The following is an 18345-nucleotide window of genomic DNA, read 5'->3' as shown; positions in this document are numbered from 1 at the left end:
GATGGCCGTGGTTTTCTCCCGGGCTCTGCCCGGTTTCCTTCCACTATATTGCTGGCCGCCGTCATATGAGTGACATATTCTTGAATATGGTGTAAAAGACCAATCTATGCTGGCTTCCTCTCCGGGCGTACGTGGGAAGGTCTTCCAGCAACCTGCAGATAGTCGTGGGTTTTCCCTGGGTTCTGTCCGGTTTCCTCCCATCATAATGCTGGCCACCGTCGTATGAGTGAAATATTCTTGAGTACGGCGTAAAACACCAATCACATAAATAAATAAATAAATAAAACACCAATCAAATAAAAAAGTAATTCAAAAATTTCTCACCGAGTATCAAAGGAAAGGTAAAGAACTGATTGGATGAAACTGTCACCAAGATGGTAAGTGTTAGTGATACACCATAAATTTGTGTACCTTTACACTGTACCCAGTTAAATAAGTCACACGTTAGTCTTTGGAAATGCTTTCTACCCGTTCGTAACATCGGCTTGAGTTCACTTCCTGATGTGCTGTGGGCACATGTTTGAGTCATTTTGGTGAATAAATTATTTTATTGTTCTTTAATTCTATACTGAAGGCATAGTTTATACAATAGCGGTGCGTGAAAGGGATGAGGGAAACCGAATTGCCTGGGATTGTCCAGGATACAAACAAACCCTTCCACCCGTCTCATGTAACTTGCGACCAAAACTGCCTTTATTCAGTGATACGTAACACAAGCTCGACTCATGGATATGTTAGAAGCCCATATCTTTGCAAAGAAAATCAAATTAAATTAATAATGTTAAACTGCATAAGCTCAGTTTCGACGAATAGAACTCACTGACAGATGACACAGCTTGCAGGCGTAAAACTAATGTAAGAATATTGACAGAACATGACATCCCTGAATTGAAATAAAAAAATGACACAGAATGCAGGTCTAAAACTAATGTAAGAATATTACAAAATATAAGTGATAAGGTAAAAAATACAAAAAAGTAGATACAAACTATAACATAACTTGAGTTACTGTGAAAAATGATCATAAATATATGAATATATATTGTTATGTGCACGACTGCCGTCAATTTCTAAATTTAGCTTGCCACTGTTTACATACGCTGAGTTCAGCGCCTGCTGTCTGCCTCTACCTTAGAATATTCCAGAATGCGCTCAGTTCGGTGCCTGTTTGTTCACATCAAGTGTTCAGGAATTTTCTTATTCTAGACAATTCCACCAGGCTATATAAGACCTATGGAAGCAGGTCAAAAGAAGAGGAACGGAGAATTATTGAGAGTTTGGATGCTTTGGCTGTGTATTACTTTAGTAGGCCTTTTGTGCTGAATTTTGGTGTCTTTACAGCCTCTGGCTTTGTTATACCTCCACCGAGCACTTGTTCAGTCCAAGCTTGTATGTTTGATTCGTGCTCTTGTGTACACAGTGCTTATTAGTACACGACCCTGTCTGTGGAATTTTGTGTATATTTCGTCATACACTCAGTTATACTGTGGATTTTCCCTCTTATGAATTTGCCTCTGAGCATTTATGCCTGTGTGGTATATATTGTGGAATATATGCGTCCGTTTGCACTTGACACCGTAAGTACTTTAGTATTTGTATAGATACTGCTGTTCTTTCTTGTTAAACTTAAGTACTTTAGTATTTGTATAAGTCTTATTATCTGTTCTTGTTAAAGCTCATAAATTGTTGTAAAATAAAATCTGCTGGTTTTGGTTACTTTTTTGTGCGGCTAAACTTTCGTGTATTTCGAACAAGCCATCTCTGTATAATACAGACAGTTTGGGTCGTAACAATATGTACATATATGCTTGAGTTTTTACATCATAAATATATCAGTAATGAATATATGAAAGTATTGAACATTATGAATAAATGATGACGCAGCATCAAATCGGAGGATAATTCGGAGGATAATGACATATTGCGCATGTGGATAGTAACATAACACAGAACTAATGTTCCAGCTTGTAAGACATGTCCAGGCCAATGTCAGCATTACGCCACACCAAAAGCAAGAACAATGACAAAAGCTAGCATTATGTATCGATGCATCGAAACAGACTATTGTATAGCAGCTGTCAACCATTAAGGACGCTCCGGATCAATAATCGCATGGCCAATAACACAAACCACCAAATTATGTGTGTGAATAGTAACACAACATATGTTCTAGTAGGCCTGCTAATGTTCCAGAATGTAAAGCACGTCCGGGTTAATGTCACCATTACGCCGCACCAAATGTCAGAATGATGACAAAGCCTGGAATCTTGGATGACGATTCCATGATGACACGGCTTGCTGAGCTAAGAATGGTATAGAATGGCCACCAGGTTGATGTCTTGAACTGATGTCCTGGAATTTAAGAACGTTGATATAACCCCGAATCCTTGATAATATCTGCATGCTAATATAGACTTACATGTAGGTTCAGCAAAGTAAGAATGACATCACAGTTCATGATATTGTGTGTACGATCACACAGTGACCCGGATACCGTGTTCCTGATGGCACATTATGCCGGACTCTATACACAATATGTGGGCAGAGTCTATAATTATGCTCCTATATTTGTGTTAAATTAGAGTTATCTCCCTGTGTATACCTTTATGTAATGTTGTATTGGCCAAGCCCACAGGCGGCCTTTTCTGACCTCAAGGTTAGTGTGTTTGGTGGGATTGACGCCATCATCGTTCATGTTTTGACGCGAGCGAGTGTCCGACCAATATTGTTGATACACGATTTAGTTGGGACTGATAGTACTGAACGTCACTCTTATGATTCTTGTATTCGTAATGTTCATGAAGATGCTAAGTATCATTAGTTTCATGCGAGTACTTAAGTCAAAATCAGCGGCTTGTGTTTATCTATTATTCGAAAACGTGTAAAAGGGTAAACCTTAAGTAATTCTGAAGTCATGCTACGTCATCTGCAGTCGCACGATCTTGTTTAGGTTAAATCACATCAGTGTTACGTTGAAATTGGTGGTAATGTCTGTTAATCCCATAAGATGATTGATCGTTTAATTCAGGTTATTCGTAGTTGTTTGATTAATTACAATTCTAGAGTAATTACGAAAACAAGACTGCTGGACACAGTTGTACATTACTCACAGTGATGGGGAATGCTGGTTACTTACCAGTTTGGAGTGCTGACCTGGGTGTTCACAGATGTTTACTGGTTGAATAGCACACCTGATGAGACACATAGTCGTTTTGATTACTTTGGGAAACTGATACCCAGCTCTGAGCCCTTTTCCTTGCCTTTGACTCCTTCAATACTCAAATACGTAACTGTGAATGTCTGCGAGGAATATTCAGCCTATATCTAAATAATTTCCATTAAAGAAGTGAAAGTAGCATCTTAACCTTGATGTTGTGGAGTTATTTCTACTTTCTACACCGAGGACTATAGTTATTCTGGATGCTACATATCTATAATCACACATCATTCTGGATGCTACATATCTACAGTCACACAATATTCTGGATCCTATATAGACAATCACACATTATGATGGATACCCAAAGACAAGATGATGTCAGATGGAATCCTAGATCTGCTGTCCTATAAATTATATGTCCATAAATCAGAAGTGATTTCTCACTGTGTAATAACGGTAGCAGAGCTTAAAATCGTACAGCGAATGTCTCAGGATCGAGTATCAGAATGTACAAACAATACTGTCTGGAATCAATGGATAAAAGGTGCAGCGATAACATTGGCTTGCAGTGTCCTCTGATGAAGCTTAGTCTGAGATAATAGGTGCTTTACGGTACGAAATACTATCGATGTCGTCAGCAAACTCATTTGTACAAGACTCCTCGTCGTTTTCACACAGGTCTTCAGCATGTCTCGTTGTTGTTGAACTAATCTCACCTAGGTTACAAACTTCTGGCTTTTTTAAGTTCGAAACTTTGGTAAGTATATCACTGCCTGTGGACCTGTGTCGATGGGATGTCGTATTTACCTCTGAATGCTCCTCAACTCTGACGGAATCGCCTGTACTGGTCTCTCGGGAGATCCGACCATTGGACGTCGTGCTCGCGTCGGCCTTAGCAAGTTGGCTATACGACAAACACGGTGATACGCCGTTTGCCATTGAATCTGAGGATGTTTTGGCATCCGCGTGTTGTGAGAGGACAAGGGGTCTATCGAGGATCGCAATTGTGCTGTCGGAGGTCACAGACAAGTTTCTGGAGACCACAGGGCGATCGTCAGTCTTGAACCCAACGTTTGGATTACCCTGAACAACAGCCCCATTACACAGCAAAACCTGAAATATAAATATACGCGATAGGAGGTAACAGACAGCAATTAACTCACTGTCATATTGTCCAAGTTTTTGTATACCAGTATATTAAATAAGTTATAAGGTACAACAAGAGCAAATTATTTTTTCATTTCGTGTAAGAAATACATAAAATAGCTAGACGAAAAATTTGCCCAAAATGCGCATACACCAGCTATGAAATGTTGACATTGGAAGAAAAGTTTTTTAAGAACCGGTACATTGTACTGCCCATTTATATTTCACAATGGTTTGGGCAAATCTTGGCTTTTAAAATGCTTGTTAACGCTTTCAGTCCAACATGATAACACACACACTGACCTAGTCTACTCGACCCAGCAAAATTCTCACCTTGTAAATTAAATGAAAGTTCAATACATGATTTAACCTGACTCCAACCAGGAACATATTTCCAAATGTCTAATGAATACATATAAAACCACAGATATCAGATGGTTTGAGGCTTACAAGGTACGTAATGAAACTGTTACCCCCATTGGCCACATGCAAGCAAGTTTCGAGTGAATCAATAATCGCCTGCCCTGGTCCAGAATGCGCTTTGTACACCATAGGTGACGAGTCCATGCAGTAGTTCCTACAATTCTTTCTCACACAAATCAACCTTCAGAGATTGAATATTGCCAATATGGGATTAAAGCGAATAGGTAACCATTCAGATCATCGTTACATAGATCACCGACACCAGCATGCACGAGTTAGGACACACAAGACACCGACACAAGCAGGGAACAACCCAGGAACGTATGTAGCGTCGGACAAACATTCATCTCTACTCCTCTCGATTCGACGCGTGTGGTGATGTAATGTCCCGCTACTCTACTACATGTACATTTTAATCTGTAGTTTTTTTCTGTATATATTATTTTACAGACTGACAGATGTGATGCAATCTGATACGTGGACCAATTGTAGGATTCGAAATACTGATCCAAAAAGTTGCCTAGAATACAAAATTTGTTTTACGCTTTTCTAGAACCTGCCGTGTAGCTATTGTTTTAAAGTTAAGAATGTTGGATGAATTAACAAAGGCCCTTAGGCTAACATGAAGGTCAAGTGATGTGATTAAGTTAATCACAAAACGTGAAGAGTCCGCACAGATGTAATATTGAGACAAACTATGTGAATAGGAAAACGCCGGGCTACCACAAGCGCTAGACTACGGGAATGATTTACCTCTCTGGTGTCCCTGATTGTGTACACGGAGTTCTGCAACAGGTCAGGTCAAACGTCAATTTAACACATTAATTTAATGAGGATTTATTGCTTTCAAAGAAATGAAAGTTTCTAACAAATTTCTCTCTTGTACGCATTCTGCTTGTGACGTACAAACCTACAAAACTACGTCACAGGGAAGAGGCATGGGACTGTCCAATTACAAGGAACTTCCGGATTCCTCTCAGTCCGACAACTTCCGGTAGCACAAATATTTCCGGGCAACTTAAGAAAGCAGCACAAGTCTTAAAAATTCTTTTTTGTGGTGTGTGTGTGTTCTTGATTTTCTTTTTTTTAAGCGACAAATAATTTATCTCGGTTCCCTGTAAATACATATAGTTTGTTTAGGTAGCCTTTTACATTATCGAGGTGTTAACCAGTTGTAAACTCTTGTAAGGTAAGCCTACTCATTGTATCTTTTTAACTCACAGTTAAACATTATAATATGATTTTATATGCGCAGGCGCCTGACCATCTGCAATCAGTTACCTCTTGTTCCGCCGAGCTGTACCGATGGGAATAAGACGTTTGGCAAGCGCTATATTCATCTACCACTGGCTATGAACAAAAAAAACAAAATAAGACAAGTCAAAATAGAATATTTATCTTCAGATCTCAAAAAGAGGCCCTAAACTATTAGTCCGTACAAGTGATGTATTCACAAGAAATCAAAACATTTATAATGGCCTTGAAGGTGTGAAGAACATTTGAGATTTGCATTTTAAGTTCTGTATTTATTCTTATTCACTAAATAAGTTAGATTTTAATTTAATTATTGAGGGGGGGGGGGAGGATTTCTTCCAGCCAAGCGATATATATGGAGATCTTCTCAAAATTTCTTAAGGATTGAACAGATGGGTGTGGCATACGCCACATATTAAGGCCTACCGCTCGTGCACAACTTCATGCCTGGAGTTTTCACAAAAAAGATACGCTACCAGTATTGATAACTTCATTCCCGAGGACTAATTCGCATGTGCGCTTAGAAAAGTTAGGGTTAGAAAAATTAAGGAGCTAACCTCAGGAACGGTGATTGTCATAGGTGACCCCAATTGTCTGCGTACACTGAAAAACAAGCACAGGTTATGATTGAACGATGCTGTATTTCATACCTGTAATCTTGATAATACACCTCAATCCACTTAATCTGGGATAAACTTCAACAATGTCGCGTTGCCCCTGATAAACTGCCTCAGTGTGACATCTGATGGAATAAAATGCAATAGCGTGACACCAGATGGGATAAAATGTCACAGGTGACCGGATGGGATAAAATGCCTCAGTGTAACATCAGATGGGATAAAATACCACAGCATGACATCGGACGGGATGAAATACCTCAGTGTGATATAAGTTGGCATAAAATGCCTCAGTTTGACATTGTATGGGATAAAATGCCACAACGTGACATGGGATGGGATAATATGCCACAGCGTGACATCGGATGGGATAAAATGCTACAATTTGACATTGAGTGGGATAAAATGCCTCAGTGTGACATTCCTCGAGATGGCAGAAATTCTAACGGCAGTATTGTGAGACACATTGGTGAGGGCAATTTAGGGGACATCATTGACAATATAAGCGTCATGTCATAAACCATTCATAGGCCATTCGTAGTCCGTAAAGGGCGTTCCAAGTCGATAATCGCAAGATCCATTTCCAAAACAACGTTTAACACTAGCTCCCAAATACAAAGGTATGGAAGAAATTATACAAATAGGAAATAAAGCCGGTAACACACAAGAGAGAAGCGGTCATCAGTTTTTAATGATGCCGGGCAGGCAGTGGATATTCCAGGCATGAATTCCATATCAAAGTTCAAATTCGTAGTCCATAAATGAGTTCCAGGTCAAATAACAATTAAACAAGGTATCTCTGTCGCAAGGTATCTTTGATTGCAACTGTTCAGAAAGGCATCATGTTTTTTATCATAAATGGCTTTTGAGCTTAAGATGCAAGTTGTGAAGTGTAATCATTCACTTCGAAAGTTATGTTTTTGACGGCGTTTATTCCTTTGTCTGTCTGTCGGGAAATTTACAGAAAAGGTTATGCACAGATTTGGATAAAATTTTATACATAGGTTAAACTTGGACGAGGAGACAATCCATTAAATTTTAGAATGTACCGGGGTCGGAATTTAGGACTTTTTCAACGATTCTCCACCATTCAGGAAAGAAACATAAGTATTGGGCCTTTGTCCATATTGTGGGAATTTGTCCATTTCGCCGTGGCGGAGGTTTGCGCTCTGTTGATTCCTTTAAGTTTCTTTATTCATTTATCCAGCTGGGCGGTCTTGCTATGAGATCACAGCGAATCTCTTGCCATCATGCAAGAGACTGGATTTGACGCATGCATGTGACTTCAAACCGGCATATCATTTATGTCAAGTCAGAAATGGGACTCAACATTTACCTGTGTTTCCACGACATTATTTGCTTATTTGTCTATATTTATCCAATTCTTATGAGGAAGGGTATACTTACTAACAACACAGAAAGAAACCCACGACGAACACAAACACCAATACTACCACAATGATAACGATTTCTTCCACTGTAACCAAATAAACAAAAAGCGTTTAGAACTTAACCATGGAAAATGGTTATATGGAGACAAGCCCAATAACAGGTTTACAATTTCAACATCAAGTCCATCTGATGGTAGGTTCGGTGTAACGCATATCTGAATTAAGGCATAGATGCTTCAACTGTGCAATTTATATCGATTTCAAAAAAGGGAGATAGTCGAATTCAACTGAGCAATATTTTCGGAAGGTTTTACAATTTTGGAGTTGTCTTTAAAAAATATGCATCTTATTATTGCTATAAACCTCTAATAATAACTAGGGATTCAAGCTTATCATTCTTGAATGCCTGTTGTATCTGTTGGGATTATCATTATTCTCACCCAAAGTTGTAGAGCATTTCAGACAATTATGAAACTTCATTATGTTTTAGGTAAGGACGTTAAGTTGTGTGCCTAAACTTTTGGAAACTATTGATCTCATGACCTGTCGACCATGTTGGATTTTGTGCAAAACGAAAGAAGTCTTTTATCCACAACAGCTGATGCGCTTGAGCCGAAATTCAAACTGTAGGTGCACAACGCCAAGGCATGCTCAGTTTGTTCATCAGAAATTTTTTGGTTCAAAATTGTACAAGTTTGCTATTGTGTGAAAATGTCATGTGACAAAAAAAACACGTTTGGCTACCGAGAAATACCCAGTTTAAATATGCAAAATGTGCAACTGCAGTTTGAAGTTTATCTCGATCGCATGAATGGTATTGAGAAGATTCTTACACCAGTTTTTGCTGCAGACGTGATAAACATTTATTTCCATATTCTGTGTTAACAGATGTCTCTTCCGGTTTTGCAAAAATTGCATATTTGGAATTACCGTGCAAAAATGCCTTATACTGGACTATTTTCCACAAAAAATTTCAACAATGTAGAAATTATTGGCAAACAACCAGTTTGTGATCACATTCAAGCTTGAATGGCTTGAACCCCCAAAAGATTATGCAGACAAGAAAGAGCCATACGCCTACAATACCAAACAGAGACGCACCGTTCGCTTTCGTCCGTATATCGATGGCGTCACTCCACTGACCGGGGCCGGCGGGAGAAACAGCCCTGACGCACACATGGTACGGTGTAGACGGGTGCAGCTCATTCAAGGACGCTGATTCCAGTTCCCAGTCCCCTGCAATTTCTACTGTTGTACCTGGAATAGATGACAAGGTACCCAGTTTCCTTTACAGAAATGATCTAATAAAGTGACTGATGATTTGTGCCAGCGTGATAACTACTGAAGGTATAGACAAAATCGTATGGATCACATCTGTATCAGGAATGCATCGGCCGTGTCATTTAGGATAACAAATGCGTTTCAAAAATAACACAATTCTGGCAAACAACTTTCACCCACATGAATGAATGAAGTGTAGTCAAGAAGCAGACTTAATTTTGCTCTCACTTCATCAGCTTTCATTCCTCCACACATCCATCGGCCTATCCCGACGAGCCGGGAATATGATACACAGCACAGAAATAAGCTTATGAATAATAAGAATTGATTGTTTAAATGTTCGAAATGGGAATGTCTTGGAATAAACTTGGAATATCTTGTCCATTTCCTACGGGACCCATTTTGTCAACTGCGTTGGAGATGATTATATGTTTATTGGAGCAGACAGTAGTCCAAGTTTGCCAACTTATGACCATGGTCAAAACAACTCCGCCTTTTGTATGGTGTTGGTCTCAGTCTGTTATGATCATACTCAAGTCAACTCTGATGGTGGCATGGTGTTGGTCTCAGTCTCTTATGGCCATACTCAACTCAACTCCGATGGTGGTATGGCGTTGGTCTCAGTCGCTTGTAGTCATACTCAACTCAACTCCGCCGGTGGTATAGTGTTGGTCTCAGCCCTTTATGGTCATACTCAGCTTAATTCCGCTGGTGGTATGGTGTTGGTCTCAGTCTCTTATGGCCATACTCAACTCAACTCCGCTGGTGGTACGGTGTTGGTCCCAGTCCCTTATGGTCATACTCAGTTCAGTTTCGCTGGTGGTATGGTGTTGGTCGCGGTCATTTATGGTCATGCTCAACTCAACTCCGCTGGTGGTACGGTGTTGGTCCCACCCCTTTATGGCCATACTCAACTCAACTCCGCTGGTGGTACGGTGTTGGTCCCAGTCCCTTATGGTCATACTCAGTTCAGTTTCGCTGGTGGTACGGTGTTGGTCCCAGCCCTTTATGGCCATACTCAACTCAACTCCGCTGGTGGTACGGTGTTGGTCCCAGTCCCTTATGGTCATACTCAGTTCAGTTTCGCTGGTGGTATGGTGTTGGTCGCATTCATTTATGGTCATGCTCAACTCAACATCACTGGTGGTATGGCGTTGCTCTCAATCTCTTATGGCCATAACTCAACTCCGATGGCGGTATGGCGTTGGTCCTAGTCCCTTATGACCATACTCCGCCTTTTGTATGGTGTCGGTCTCAGTCACTTATGGTCATACTCAAATCAATCCCGATGGTGGTGTGGTGTTCATCTCAGTCTCTTATGACCATACTAAACACAACTCCGATGGTGGTATGGTGTTGGTCCCAGCCCCTTATAGTCATACTCAGTTCAACTCCGCTGGCGGTATGGTGTTGGTTCCGGTCCCTTATGGTCATACTCAACTCAACTCCGATGGTGGTATGGCGTTGGTACCAGTCCCTTATGGCTGTACCCAACTCAATTCGGCCGTAAGTGGGAAGGTCTTGCAGCAACCTGCGGATGGTTGGTTTTCCCCGGCCTCTGCCCAGTTCCTCCCACCATAACGCTGGTGGGAGGAATGCAACTCCTCCGGTGGTGTGGTGTTGGTCTCAGTCATTATGGCCGTACTCACTTCAAATCCGCCGATTGTATGGGGTTGGTCCTTTATGCTCACACCCAATCAATTGCGCTGATAGTATGGCGTTGGTCTCAGTTCCTTATGGTGATACTCAAATGAACTCCGCTGGTGGTATGGGGTTAGTCTCAGTCACTTATGGCAGTACTCAACTCAACTCCGCTTGTGGTATGGTGTTGGTCTCAGTCACTTAAGGCCGTACTCAACTCCGCCAGTGGTATGGTGTTAGTCACAGTCACTTATGGCCGTACTCAATTCAATTCCGCTGGTGGTATGGTGTTGGTTTGAGTCACTTATGACCGTACTCAACTCTGTTCCGCTGGTGGTATGGTGTTGGTCTCGGTTCTTTATGGCCGTACTCAACTGAATTCCGCTGGTGGTATGGGGTTAGTCTCAGTCACCTACGGCCATGCGACTTTGAACCGGCATGCAGGCAGAGAGGAGTGAACCCAAGTTGAATCGCATACACGAGCCCTCAGGACCCGACACAACAGTCGAGTACAGTCGAGTTATGTCTTAATCTATGGTATATGTTAACCAGGTAGTGGTCACCTGAGTCGCGTCGTTATTCGGATACTCGAGCGCTTATATGGCCATATAATACCACCCAGCGCAATAATCTGGTTGAGTTGATTGGAATATAACAACAGACTATCAACGATCTAACCGAATTTCTTTAGACGAGAAAGGATATCCATTTCTGGAAAATGGCATTTACGTTGTGGAAAACAACACAATGTTGGTCATACGACAGACAGGCCAGTTAGCATCTAGAACTTTTTTCTCACCAATCAGAAGACAATATCTGTGATATCTGAATAAAAGGCTATATCTAATACATTTATTCTTCTATTTTTTTTAACCACTCCCATTCATTCATCTCAAGCATTCATACCTGTTTTAATCAAAGTGTGTTGTAAAATAGTAATGAACTTTTTTCTATTTGCCCTTAATATGTGTCTCTTTTCCCTGAGATATTTGTAATATTTTTTTTTACTTTATAGTATACTTTATAGTATTCTCTCAATTTGTTAAGAAAGCCAGTAATATGTAGGGCCTGGTTTATTTTCCACACTTAAAAATATATTTCTTCGCCAATTCTGTTAATAGATTAAGAGCAGATTGGCCATTTCCCAATCCTAAAATAATTTTTTTCTCATGTTAAGATAACGTTTAGTTTGGAACTATCGTTTATCGTTTCTTCAAATTATTTCCAAAAATTCTTTACAGTCGGACATTCCAGAAAAAGATGTTCATGTCATCGTTATGTATTTTTCATACGCGGGGTACAACAGTCATAAAAACAACGATCTATTTAATTTGTGTTTCGTTAGAAGTTGAAAAGATATCGGAAAAGTTGGCGAGTAGTAATCAACATTGCTTTCTTTTGCTGTAGCTTGGATCCGTGGTTTAAGAAGAAGTATCAAGTACTTACCGATGTCACAGCTTGCCCGGGATTTTTCTGGTACAGAGAAGTAACTGACTTCAAAGCGCAGGACTTTGCTTGGTGCTGACTGGCCACATACAAGGCGCGTCCATACCAAGTCCACAGACTTGTGCCATACCTCTCTAGCTTTCACTTCCATAATCTTACTAGGCACTGAAGTACAGATTAGACACACGGTTCTTAAAGTCAAAGACATCACCTGGCTAACATTTATGTCCACTGAAAGCATACCATTAAAAGTATCTTGAACCGGCATTAAATATTTTGTAGATTTTTTTCAACCCAGTAAAGAGTTTAGTGAAACATCGTCTTGACACGGCTTCAGCACGTCTCCATTATCGAAGGGAAAGGTGACGTAACGTTTACTCCATCTCTCTAACGTCGAAGGTATTTTCCCTGTAATAGTCTAATCAGTGACCTGTGACAGATAAAAGTTGTGGACTTTGGCGATGGGACGGCCCAAGTGATAAATATAGTTTTCTATATTGGACATAGTGGAAGAATATTTCTTCCACTGCTTAAGTCTCCTTAGGTGTTGTGCTGGCTGCCTCGACTCACACTAGCCATTTGTACAGTGTTGTAATTTTGTTCTATATGTTATTCGGTGAAATCTCATTAAAATAATCAAGTGTCATACTTTTTAGAAAAGGTGAGTATCCTGCTTTCGATTGAAATATGTTTCAGCCAGGCGCTGTCTTGTCCTTTAAATGCTCCTAATGGTTACAGTCACACTCCAATCGCCATCATGTATGTCAGTGTATTAAATGTAAGGGGGTCAATGACCTCGCACTTTCAAAAGTAATCCAATGTTCTCCCCACCTCACCCACTTTTCAACCCAATCATATTAAAGACAATATACTACACTCAATATTCAATGTTCGTCTCATTCCTCTGGAATCCATCAGAATAAAGGGCTTTCGTTACATTTGTTCAAAAGATTAAGGAATTGAATTAACGAATTTTACACTCCGCTATATTAAGACAGAATATTGTTAGCAAGAGGCCCTTCTGAAGCCGTTTTCAAACGGTGTTTATTTTGACCTTTCAAGTCTAGAAGCAGTTACCGAACATGTATGTAAAATACTGTAAAGTAAGTACATGAATTGTAAAAGCGATCCAGCAATTAAATTTGTGCTAATATACATGCAAGGCTTAAATCACGTCTTTGAGGATGGATACTTTTCCGTTTAAAACATGCTCATATAATATTTTACTTATTCGACGTCGGTCAGCATTATGGTGGGCTGAAACCGGGCAGAGCCCGGGGAAACCCATGACCATCCAAAAGTTGCTGGCAGACCTACCAACGTACGGCCGGAGAGGAAACCAACGTGAGCTAGACTTTAAGCGACCGCAATGGTGAGAGGTTATCTTGTCATTGCGACGTGCTGAATGTTTGTTTCTAATAATACTTTTTACACGTGCATTACATTTATTTGTATGTGCAATATGATTCTAAGCAAAACCTGAAACAATTTTATTGATGAATGCTAAATAAATAGCTCTGCGCGAGGACATAATTGGTGAACCTAAGCTTAAAAAATACGTACGTGCGTCTGGACCGGGGGTAGACTAAAACACTTGGCTAGAGACATATAATTTAAGAACAGGGGTCGATTCGATTCGACAAAGATATTTCTGACTTAAATCAAAGCTTGAAACGTTTAAAGAGGTTCAGTTTTCGGTGATGGAAGATGAAATGTGGATATATTTGTCTTACGATAACATTGGTGAGTTGGTCAAACTTTTAATTTACATGGCTCAAAAATAAGCTTACAATCTTATATTAAATGTTTGACCTTAAGTCAAAAATGGCTTTGTGGAATCTCCACCAGGTGATAAGCTAAGCTGTTTGTAACTGTCCTGACAGCACAGGTTAAAGCATGTGTTACTAAGTAACACGGAATAATAACTACGGTAGACTAAGTCAGTTGCAACTATACAACTGACTTAGTCTACGGTCACTTAGTGAAACGTGGCCCAGGCAGATTTGAGATCAAAACCAATAAAACAGTAACCTTTGATTGAGTTTTTTATTTGTCAAACTACCTTTTCCTTTCTGGAACAAGCAACTGATCCACTGTATACCACTTGTTTGATCAGCGGTTTCCACGGACACTCCAAATACGTAGATTCTACGATTGTCAATCGCAACAGACCACGACTTTGCAGACTCTTCTAGCTTCACCCAGTTGTAGGAATCCTTCACAAAACAAAACAATAAACAGTCAGTAAACATGGATGGTTTTAGGGTACAGTCGTCAAGATGGATATTTTTGACATGTTCCAGCATCGCCTGACGACGGCAAGGCTTCAAACATCGCTCCAGTTTGCAGGAAATATCCATCGAGAAACCAACTTTATCAAAGTGTGACACTAGATTATCGCTTCTGGAAATTCCAAGAAATAATTATATAAATGAGTTTGAAATACAACTGGTATGTTTACTTGCGTGCGATACCTACAGAACAGTTGGCCACCACTTTACTCGGCTGCATGACGACGCCTACACAGGAGTGCACGGTCACCGACCTCCTGCTGGCATCGGAAGGAAGTAAACCCCACGTCACGATCACGTGAGTGCCATTTTGTTCCGCCTCCGGCTTCTGGACAGGGGCCAAAACTGAGTGAAAAAAGACATAGGCAGTTTCACCATCGCAATTTTCCAGTTATCGTGACAGGTCAAGAGATGGTGTGGTAGGGTCGTAGGAGGCGGATCTTACTGTGGAAAGAACAGCAATTTTTTCCAGCTTTATCTTACTTCAAATAACGGAAAGAAATCTTAAACGTTGGTGCTCAAAATCTGCTAAAACGTGTATGAGGTTGCCTACAGAGTCAGGGTATAGGCGACTGACTATTTACTATGAGATAGTAGACCCACCCGGCCCACCTCATCCCAACTCCACCTCATCCCAACTCCACCTCATCCCAACTCCACCTCTCCTGTAGCATTTGATTAGATCCTGACTAAAACATATTTCAGCCGAAAACAGGATACTCACGTTTTCTAAAAAGTAAGTTGAAGTAGCCATCTTGAGAATTTTATCCAATCAAACACGTTGCTATCAGTTTGAGCGGTGTAAGCTGTGATGTAGCCTTTACCCATTCACTCCATGAAGTGAAATATGATAACACGGAACTACTGCATTCCGCACCATCTTGAAGCCGAAGGTTTATGGGAATGAGAAGACTGCATCTCACCAGAAAACGCTAAAAATTCATTTAAAAATTTTTGATATAATTGTTTCCTCTGAGTATATTACAACTGAAAATTTTTGCTCCTTCGTCTTTTTCGCATAGAAAGGATGTCTTTTATAAAATACAGTAAAATTACTGAAACGCACTGTTCAAGCCGATGTTTTTTCTCTGACATTTGCGATAACTAGGCCAGCACAGCTCTCACCTTAGAAGCCACCACTACAAAACTGAAGCATAAAATCCAGCGACGGTCGAATGCCTAAATCTGCCTCAGTGGTACTTAGATTGATTTCCATTTGTTTAAAAATTGAGCATGAATCTAGTTGTACAACAATCCTATTGTAATTTTGTAAACATTTAATTGGTGTCAAAATTACCAGTACAACCCCTCTGGAGACTACGAGCTGAACCGGGATTACACCGGCAGCGCATCAGCATCTATAGCTAGGCTATTGAAACCGGTCGCTGGAGTTCCTTTTAAATGATATAGTGGGCCTGCTGTATCAACAGTTTAAGCAGTGGAAGAAATATTCTTCCATGTCCACGTTATAAATTACATTTATCACTTGAACCGTCACAGCCGAAGTCTACAACGTTTATCTGTTGTAGGCTACTGATTAGACTATTATACGAAAAATACCTTCGACCTTAGAGAGCTAGAGTCACCTTTCCCTTTGATAATGGAGACGTGCTGAGGCCGTGTCAAGACGGTGTTTCACTAAACTGTTACCGGGATGAAAAAAATCTAAAAACAATATTTAATGCCGGTTTAAGATACTTTTAATAGTGGTCTTTCAGTGGACATAATCATAAGTCAGATGGTGTCTTTCACTTTAAGTCAAAATTTCAATCATCAAATTTGGTATGTTCCTTTCAATTATTTTAGGTGGAATTTGGTCTACAATAACTTACCCAGAACTTACGTTGTCAAGCAATATTTTGACCTTGTTGAATAAGAAATAACAGTTTAAAGTGATATGAAACTTTGACTTAGTCTAAGATTGCTTCGTGATCCTGGGGTATCCCATTATTTTCCAATCTTTATTCCCACTCGCGCAAAGCCTTTGCTCAGTGTGTTTTGTAAGATATTCTCTTTGCTCTCTTCGTGGTGCTAAAGCGACTCAAGAGCAAAACTGACATTCGTGATCACGCAGATGACAGTCATCTTGACTCTTTCACTGAGTGCCATGATAAATGGGGTGATGGGGTGATAACAACACTTTACTCTTAGTAATTCTAAGCCAGTGACGTCTAAAAAATTCCTATTGCCGATGTGGCGTTAAACCATAATCATTCATTCATTCTAATAACTTCCAAGTAACATTATTGGATTCCTTTTTTACCTAATACTGCTTTAGCCAAGGCCCAAGGGTCGTTTCAGTTTGCTACTACTGAAGCATTTACATGAACAGTGAGAATAAATCCTAACTGAAGTATTTGTAACGAGGCCGTATTTCACTGGTTACGTGTGGCCAAGTATTATACTGTCGTCGCTTCTCTGGTTTTACTCTCTATGCAGTATGTCTGCATACTCATTTATGATTCCAGCGTTTTATGTCAAATAATTTATTTCTGCACGTCAGCTAAGGAATTACAAATACTGAGTTTTTAACTATACAAGGCGCATCATGTGGAAATTCCTGATCTAATCAAGGTGCACCATGTAGAAATTCCGGATCTAATAAAGGTGGGTTTCCACCCACCATAATGCTGGTCGCCGTCGTATAAGTGAAATATTCTTGAGTACGGTGTAAAACACCAATCAAATAAATAAATAAATAATGACGGTGCACCATGTGGAAATCCCTCACCTAACACAGGTGCACCATGTGGAAATTCCTGATCTAATAAAGGTGAATCATGTCAAAATTCCGGATCTAATAAAGGTGCATCTTGTGGAAATTCCGGATCTAATAAAGGTGGGTTTCCACCCACCATAATGCTGGTCGCCGTCGTATAAGTGAAATAATCTTGAGTACGGCGTAAAACAGCAATCGAATAAATAAATAAATAATGACGTTGAACCATGTGGAAATCCCTGATCTAATAAATGTGCATTATGTGGAAACTCCTAATCTAATAAAGGTGCACCATGTGGAAATCCCTGATCTAATATATGTGCATCATGTGGAAACTCCTGATCTAATAAAGGTGCACCATGTGGAAATTCCGGATCTAATAAAGGTGAATCATGTCGAAATTCCTGATCTAATAAAGGTGCACCATGTGGAAATTCCGGATCTAATAAAGGTGAATCATGTCGATATTTCTGATCTAATAAAGGCGTATCTTGTGGAAATTCCTGATCTAATAAAGGTGAATCATGTCGATATTTCTGATCTAATAAAGGTGTATCTTGTGGAAACTCCTGATCTAATAAAGGTGAATCATGTGCGGAATTCCGGATCCAATAAAGGTGAATCATGTCAAAATTCCTGATCTAATAAAGGTGCATCATCTGCAATCTGTGACCTAATAAAGCTCCATGATATGGAAAACTCATTATGTTTAACTGTCCTGACCTAATAAACATGTAGCTACATGATATTAAACTCCCTGACCTAATAAACTTATAGCTACGTGATGGATCCTGACCAAACAAATATGCAGCTGTGTGATATGAAATTCTCTGCCCTAATAAACCTGCAGCTACATGATATGGAAAAGTGGGAATCCCGAATATAATTAATTTATAGCTCCACCTTATAAAACTCTAGCTACATGACATGAAATTATCTGACCTAATAAACCTGTAGGTACATGACATGAAATTCC

The 18345-nt window shown here is 39.9% G+C and overlaps 1 protein-coding gene across 1 annotated transcript in view; it reads right to left on the bottom strand.

The window, feature by feature from the left end:
* Positions 1-600: 600 nt before the first annotated feature.
* The window catches only part of LOC135475239 (interleukin-6 receptor subunit beta-like), a 45980-nt gene continuing 28235 nt past the window's right edge, over positions 601-18345 (bottom strand). The window contains exons 10-17 of the mRNA XM_064755055.1: positions 14838-14995; positions 14422-14575; positions 12360-12524; positions 9093-9248; positions 8008-8077; positions 6541-6586; positions 6011-6079; positions 601-4273 (exon numbers count right to left, since the gene is read on the bottom strand). Of these exons, the coding sequence (XP_064611125.1) occupies positions 3746-4273; positions 6011-6079; positions 6541-6586; positions 8008-8077; positions 9093-9248; positions 12360-12524; positions 14422-14575; positions 14838-14995 (1346 nt within the window). The 3' untranslated portion in view covers positions 601-3745. The remainder of the gene's footprint in view (positions 4274-6010; positions 6080-6540; positions 6587-8007; positions 8078-9092; positions 9249-12359; positions 12525-14421; positions 14576-14837; positions 14996-18345) is intronic.

This window comes from Liolophura sinensis, chromosome 9 (genome assembly GCF_032854445.1).
Source record: "Liolophura sinensis isolate JHLJ2023 chromosome 9, CUHK_Ljap_v2, whole genome shotgun sequence".
NCBI classification, from domain to species: domain Eukaryota; kingdom Metazoa; phylum Mollusca; class Polyplacophora; order Chitonida; family Chitonidae; genus Liolophura; species Liolophura sinensis.
This window is presented reverse-complemented; position numbering and strand designations above follow the sequence as displayed.